This window comes from Aythya marila (assembly GCF_965140915.1).
Source record: "Aythya marila genome assembly, chromosome: 5".
Classification (NCBI taxonomy): Eukaryota; Metazoa; Chordata; class Aves; order Anseriformes; family Anatidae; genus Aythya; species Aythya marila.
Window position 1 is genome coordinate 14479765 of NC_139046.1, and position 8010 is coordinate 14487774.

Genomic DNA, 8010 nt, shown 5'->3' on the forward strand with positions numbered 1-8010 from the left:
AGTACAACTGTCTGTTAGTAAAAGAATAAAAAGGCAAAGCAGGAAAAAAAATACTAGAAACTGTACGTAAGTCAAATCCCAAGAAATCATGTCTGAGAACATTATTTGACAAGGCTTCCTTCAGCTAAGAAGCTTTAATCACCTAGTGAAGAACTTAGTAGCAGCTGAACAAATCATATAGACTTTAGGACCTTGCGTGAACCATTTTTGAAAAAAATAAAATAAAAAAATAAAATTTAAAAAAAAAATGTTAAGATGAGTTATATAAAAGAGTAAACCATAGTAAGGACAAGGGAACCCAGTACAAATTTCTCTCTTTTTTGAAATAATCTTTTCAAGGATGTCAACAAGAACAGTACCTTCAGTCACTAGGTTGCTACAAGAAAAGCAGTCATGAAAAAAAAAAGTTTTCAATACCTGAACATCCCTTACACATTATGAATCTTTTAACTGTATTACAAAGCAGTCAGGTGTATTTGAACTACAATTTCTCCCCTCTTTTGCCAATTGTTAATTTGAAAAAAAATAATCAACTACAACATTTGAAAACTAAGTTAATTTAATGTTTGTAAACCAGTAAGCTAAAGCAATAGTATTTTAGTTTTATTTGCATAACTATTCCCTGATAGACTCACCACATTTCACCCATCCATAATTGTATACTAGACTTCATTGAAAAGGCTGACAAAACCTAGCCTAGCAAAAACTATTCCTAGATTAAAAAAAAATCACTCTTGATATTGAACCAATAAAGTAGATTCCTGAAATCACTAATGCTGACCGAGCCCTCCATTTACACCTACCGAAGTTAAGGCTATTCTACCTTTTCCCAAACATACCAAATGCCTTTTTTTTTTTTTTTTTTTTTTAAAGTACATATGAATAGTATTCAACTTAGGAAGTTTGTATCCTGAAGTGATTTTAATACAGTAAGGTAACCTGTCCTATGCAATCCGTATTTATCCGTTTAAACAGCAGCAAATCTTCAGAATTACAAGACAAGATTTAAAGGCATAGCCACTCATGAAACCAAGAAATTTCAAATAAAGCATTTTACTAGCAGCTTTATAGATGAAAAAATAATTATAATAGAAAAACAGACATCAGAATCAACTGCTTTTTTCTAACTTTAATGTTGCATTTACATGCTACATGCCCATAACCGCTAATGGTCTTAGAGTTGCTTTAAAAAAAAAAGAAGATTATTCTAATATCTTCCCCCTTGAAAAGACAGAAAGACAGAAGTACATTCCAGTTTTCACCTGTGCTGTATTATGAAGTATCACTTTCAGAATCTCCTGGTTTAAACTACTGAATTAACGGACAGGTAAGCACGCATCACTGCTATCCTCCTAGCTGAGAGGATTAGGGAAGTTAAGTCCCTCGGATGGGGGTGGGAAGGCTAGTCAAATCTGCTAGTCATTGAAGTTAAGCATTAACAAAAAGCAAAGAGTACTGAAATACAACAGAAAGTCCCATCCCAACTACTCAGTCCTAACAAAAGCGGGGTAAATCAGAGAGATCAAACCATGCTTAGAACTGTACTCACTTATTTTAAGGAGACAAAACTTTTAAGATCATCGAGAAGAATAATATACAGTTAGCTTGAGGCTTTGTATCTAGTTAACCCCATAAACACGCACAGACCTTGCTTTTACATTACTATAAATGTAAACTACCTGCCAAGAGCTCAATACAAAACAAAGTTGTAGAAAAGGTCTTTGAGGTAAATTTAGCACGCTATTGTTCTTGCTTTGTTTTGACCTGAATGTCTGAAGAGTGCCCGCTCTTCAGACAGATTAAACATCAGTAAACTCAACACCAGCTACAGTGGTTTTCAAGTGCTGTGATGCAACACCTCATGGTAAACATGAATTAGTCTCAAACTCTCCGGGAAATGTACCTGTGATGTGTTTTTTTCCCCACACTAAGTGCCCTCACACACACACAGTTATATTATAGTCTCTACTAAGTTTACAGCTGCATACCTAAAAGACTTTTTTTTTTTACCTCCTTCAGAACCCAAAGCTTTGGTGGGTTGAATCTTCGTATGTAGTTACTGATAACTACTTAATTAAAAAGAACAGATCCTGGTAATATGGCCACTGCTTAAGCCATTGTACAACAGATTGAAGGAGTGGAAGAAAAAATAAGGGTGTAAGAGACTTTATATCTTTTGAAAGATCGGGCGACACCATGAAAACACATCCATGTTACCTGAAAATAGAGCAGACAGGTGTGTGCATCTATACATACATAAAACACCGTACCACACATTAACTAAGAGGTCAGCATTTTTCATTACTATGCTATTACATCATCTTTAGCAATACTAGAACCTTACTCCATATACCACAGAACAAATAAGAATCACTAAATTTTTTCAAGCATGCTTCCCTCCAAAAATAAAAGAAAAAGATTTAAATGAGGGTGTTCTTTGCATTTTATCTCAACTGCTGGAATAATCTCAACACCGCTTTCGTCAAGTTTGAGCAAACTTTTTTTTTTTTTAAGCACTTCTTCCTCTTTACTACCAGTATTCTACCACATTTCTACTGGTAACGCATTATCTGAATTGAGACTGCACGCTTCTTACTGCAAAGAGAACATAGCTGCGATCAGCATCACATTACCCAAACATCACTCTTGCAATTTGGAATCCTCAATGGAAATAAAAGGCAACAAGAACAACTGGAATCTTAAAAAACAATGCCCAATTTTTAACAAATTGTAACAGAACTGTAATCTATCCTTAAATAGATCAAAATCACCCAAGACTTAACTCACGTAAATGTGTGCTAAGTAAATCATTCACACAAAAATCCCTTCCACTGCATATATTACTAAATCTAAGCTATGGATGAAGTTTGTCCAGACTGACACGTGCAGTAAGCCAGCACTGATGAAGACATTTAAAAAGCCTATGGTTTCTCTTTCTTAAAATAGTGTCGAGAGCCCACAGGATGCTAACTTTAAACATCTAACTTCAGTCAGGACCTCTGCCTCATTCAGCCTTTCCTCCTGATATAAACACACAACTTACAGAATCTCAGTAACTGTCCTCTCTATTTGCCTCTACTGACCACACCAGTCAAATGCCATGGTGACACCTACACCAGATTTCTGGAGCAATACTGGCCATCCCACCATCTGGTCAAGCAACTGAAGGGAAATTCACAAAGCTCAAGCTCTGCTGTGTTAGGTTTCAGAGTGTTTTGAGGGTTTTGTCTATTTTGAAGTCTTCTCCATCAAGGGCTAAATGGCAAGTTCAGATGAAAGTTTCTGGCTTAATGCTAACGTAATAATCACTACACACAATTCCAGAAGTAAAGGAAAACTCTGAACGAAGTCTGTACAAATTGGTTACGTGTGAAGTTGCATTTTCAGTTAAGACAGCTGCCCTTCCTGGGTAGGATTTTAATATCTAGCAAAAAAAAGTGTCAAAATTGCTGGCGTGGTATGTTCAAGTCACCTGAAACAGACCTGACCATGTGTTTTGGAGAAATGACAAGCAACAGAACTATGGAAGAGATGGCAACTGTGGCAAAAGGAAGAGTATTCAATTTCTGCTAACCTTTGACTCATTCCTAAGTCCCCTCTGGCTCTTCTGTTTGGGACAGTCTTTGTACAGAAGAATAGTAGAAACAGCATGTCCAGACACACACCCATCCACTGCATTCTTACTAACAACAATTTCAGAAGTTTCCCAAGTTTAAACAGAAGAAACTTTTACTGAACTCTGCAGGCAGCACTTGAACCAAAACCAAGATTGATTGCTGTTCTGGGAACAAAATACTCCAGAGGTAGTCATTTAAGAAATTCAGTAAGGTTGAATCAGAAGATAACAGGAAGTACCAAGCAAAGACCTACAAGTTGGATGAAATGTTTCAATGTTAAGAGGTGAAAATTGCCACCCATGTGAAACTTGCCTCCTAGGTGAAATTTGCTCAGCCCAAAGCAGCTGGGTTTCCAGCAGGTCCCCAAACGAGAACTCAGACTTTTTTGGAGTGACAGTAGAAGACTGAAAGCTATCACAATACCTTGTATATTTGCCACATTTCCCTCTCTACTACATCAAACTCATCTTCAGTAGAGGTTATTACATTAATTTATTCTTGATTAATAAAGCTATCACTGTCAATTATGGCAACTGTTCCTCTGAAGTAAGTCCAGTGCTCTGTAGTTAGTAATAACTTAATTCCTTCCAAAATACAGCCTATAAAAATCTTAGCTTTGTTGAGAAACACACCGTTTATCTAACCCCAATCACTGAAAATCATTTTAAATGGTCTCATACTTCTTCTGGCATAAAACTGACAGTCACTTAAGTCAGCAAAACAATGATTTTGCATTAACCCAAAGGTCAGCAAAAGAAAACATTTTCACTTCTGAAGATTTCTTTTAAGTTTGGCTGCCTACAATAGACTGAGAGGAAAAAAAAAAAAAAAAGGGGGACCACTAACGACATTCCAAACCTGTTGTATGGCAGTTACCAATACCACCAAAACTTTAAAACTTTCATAGCACGTATGGAACTTCAACATTCAGGTATCTGACTCTGAACTTTTTCACTTCTGGTTAAAAAAAGTCTTCAGCAGAGATTTCAGCAGATGCAGAAGTTCAGCAGAGAAGCAAGTGCACTACCATCAGCAGTTTAACAAGAAACAGATTCATACTGCTATTCCTCTGCTTGGAGGGTCAGAGAGGCCCAGGTTACATAAAGAGGCTGCACCATTCATTCACAAAAGCATAGCTACTGCTTCACAGAGTCAGTAGCCTTTCTGCAGATCTAGCCCTACATGAAGCACATCAACACCTTAGTGAGCTTTGCTCCTCCCTAGCAGCTTGGTTTAATAATGCTCAAGAACAAGTACTCTGTATCTAACAGTTCACTAAAATATCTCTCTACAACAGAAGAAATACTCATTTTGTTTCCAAAAAGTTTGTTGTTTTTTTAATATGAAGTTATATAAAGTTAAAGAGTTTTTCTTGATGCAGCTATCTCATCATGCAGATTAATGAGAACCATGATAAGCACTCATGTAAGTTTCTGGTATATACTTAGTATTTTTATTAATCACAAAAGGACTTTTCCAAAACACTAGTTATCAGCATCACCAGAGCCTGAGTTTGCTTTCTTACTACTCAAGTGCCTTGTATATAAATAATTTGCTTGTTTTTACTGTTTTGTACCATACTGCTAAGAGAATATTTATACACAGACAGCTCAGCACGACCACTGTTGTACACCTCTTGAGAACTCTGAAAGCTTTTGAAGTACAGACTGATGACAGTTGCTGGTTGTGTGGGAGGTCAGCTCTGACTTGGCCTGTCAATAGCACACACCACCCCTAAAAGAAAATGTCTTTCAAGACATCCCTTAAGTTGCTTGCCACCCTGAAAGCATGGCAGTGATAATGGGACCAGGGTTGGTTGTTCTACCCTTATTCAGAAGGTTATCATACAGAAGTATACAAGCATCAAGCAGAAAAAGATCCTGGAAAGAATTACGCAAACAAGTAACTTCCTATGACCCCCCCCCCCCCCTTTTTTTTTTAAAAATACTCTAAACATCCAATACTCTTAATTTAAGTCAGAAGTATCTCTTCAGAAACTCTAGAACTAACATTACCAGCATTACAGCTTACTAGCATTACAGCATTTGTTTTGAAGTCTTGACTGAATAATATGAAGCCGGTTGTTCCACAAACATACAGATGACAAAACAAATGAAAAACCCAAGAAAGCTTCTGTTTTTCTAGCTAAAATAAACCTTTTTGTATTAGTACAGTTGCTAAGTAATGTTTATGGTGAAAATAGTAATGCATCACTGCAGCTACAACTACACAATGTTACTTAAGAGTTTCTAGTTAAGTTATCATAAACACCTAGCTACTTTAAGAATAATAAATCATTCCAAACTTTTCAAAGTTGAAGACAATTATGACGAGGAACACAATTTATTCATCAGAAGTAGCACAAACTTTGAATGCTGTTATGAAGCATTTGGAACTTATGTAGACACAACACAATAAACTACAAATGAAAGCAGACAGAATAAGTACCCTCCCATTTTCCTGAAGCCAAAAAAAAAGCAGCTAACTTCAAAGTCCATTTCTGGTAAATTTTCACTGCCATAGTTTCTGGCAATTTTTCATTGCCATAATGAACATGTGCAAAGTTTATTTATAAATACATTCAATTCTTGTTACAAAAGCCTTGGAAACTACTTGGCATAACCATTTTCCTTATGACATTCACCTACTGTGTTGTTTTTGCCACAAACTCTTAAGCTTGTCCCACATTATCTGCACTGCGACTAATATAGCAGTATTTTAGATTTAATAAAACAAGCGCACCAGGCAAACTGGGCTATTCTTCACATGACGTCTGCATATGTAAACCAACAGCGCATGTAATAATTCCAAGTTCTTTGTATTTCTCTTTCAATGTCCCCATGCTGCCTTCTCCCTCCTCCCCCCAAAAAGCTCAGAGCGTAAACATACCTGATTCCTAAAGCCTACTTAACCCATTACCCATAGCTGCTTCCCTCGACTTACTGAGGTATAAACGAAATATTACCATCGTGGACTACGGAACTAAGGAGTTTTCTATAATCCACCCGGAGCCGTCAGAACGTCCGCGAGAAAAAATAAAAACAGGAAGAGGTGGGGGAAAGGAAACCGGCGCAGAAGCCAGGCCGGGGCTGCGTCTCCCCGCGTTCCCGCAGGCGGGCGGCAGGCCCCTGCCTTGGGGGGGCAGCCCCGGCGGCGGAGCGGCCGCTCGCAGGGGGCACGGCGGCCGGGCTGGGCGCTGCCGGCCAGGGGGCGCTGCCGGCCGGCGGCCTGGCGGCGAGGTGCCCGGGCGTTTCGGAGTCACCCGGCACCGGGGGGGGGGGGGGGGGCTGGCAAGGGCAGCGGGCTCGGCCGGGACCGCCTCACTGCCGGCGCCTGAGGAAACGCGCTCACATGGGGGAGGCTGCGCCGGCAGGTTTGGGAGGGAAAAAGATGTGTGTGCAATAAAACAAGGTCCGCGCCTGGCGGCCGGGGCGAACCGCGCGCCTTGCGCTCTCTGAGGGGCGCCCCGCAGCCGGCCCCACCGTGAGGGGGCCGCCACAAGGCGGGGGCCGCCTCGGCACCCCCCCGGGTCCGGCACCCGCAGGGGAGGAGGGGGGCCCCGGGGCCGTGCGGCCTCGCACTGCGGCACCCGACGGGGGCGGGAAGGGGTAACGGGGCCGCGGGGCAGGCTGAGGCGAGGCGCCCGGCCGGCGCCCGACTTACAACGGCATCGTCTCTCCGGCTCCTCCTCCTCCTCCTCCGCCGCCGCCGCCACCACCACCGCCGCGTCTTCCCCTTCTGCCTCCTCCTCTTGCTCCTCGTCCTCCCCCACCGCCGAGGCCGCCGCCGCCGCCGCCTGGGGGCCGCTCACTCGTCCCGCCGGGCAGCGGGAGCCGCGAGCATGGCAGGGCCGGGCCGCGGGCCGGCCGGGAGCGCAGAGCCGCTGCTGGGCCCGGCCGCCGCCGCTTCACTTTCCTCTTCCCCTCCGGCCTTCTAACATGGCGCCCGGGCGCTACCACAGCGACGTTCTAGAACGGGGGGGGGCCCCACGCAGCGCCGCGGCCACCCCCGCACGCCGCGCACGCTGACTCGTCCGCGCCTGCGCAAGAAGCCGCGGCGCCGCGGAGCGTACCGGGAGTCGTAGTTCCGCCGCGTGGCGCCGCGCGGGGGTTTGAAAACAAAGCGCTAACGGCTCTGAGGGGGCGCGTGCGCGCGGCGGGAAGGGGCGGGGCCGGCGGTTCGCGCTGCTGGCGGCGGACACGGGCCCCGAGGGGAGGGGGGCAGAGCGCGGCCTGCGGTCGCCATGGAAACGGGGGCGGCGGGAGCGGACCCGGGCATGTGGGGGCCGCTTGGGGTCCCAGGGGCAGCCCCGCGGCCTGGGGGAATGTGGGTCGTGGTCAGCCGCAGCAGGCTTTTTTTTTTTTTTTTTTTTTTTTGGCCCTTCGCAGAGCTG

General features: G+C 43.3%; 1 protein-coding gene across 4 annotated transcripts in view; it reads right to left on the bottom strand.

The window, feature by feature from the left end:
* PAPOLA (poly(A) polymerase alpha) overlaps nucleotides 1–7588 on the bottom strand; it is a 42221-nt gene extending 34633 nt beyond the window's left edge. The window contains exon 1 of one of the 4 annotated variants that reach the window (XR_014317550.1): nucleotides 7281–7586. Coding sequence is in view for 3 of the 4 variants with exons in the window: in XM_082760873.1 (XP_082616999.1) it covers nucleotides 7281–7288 (8 nt within the window). In the remaining variant the exon portion in view is untranslated. Of the gene's footprint in view, nucleotides 1–7280 lie in introns of all 4 variants that reach the window. The other 3 variants (XM_082760873.1, XM_082760872.1, XM_082760874.1) reach the window with 3 other exon arrangements.
* Nucleotides 7589–8010: the final 422 nt, after the last annotated feature.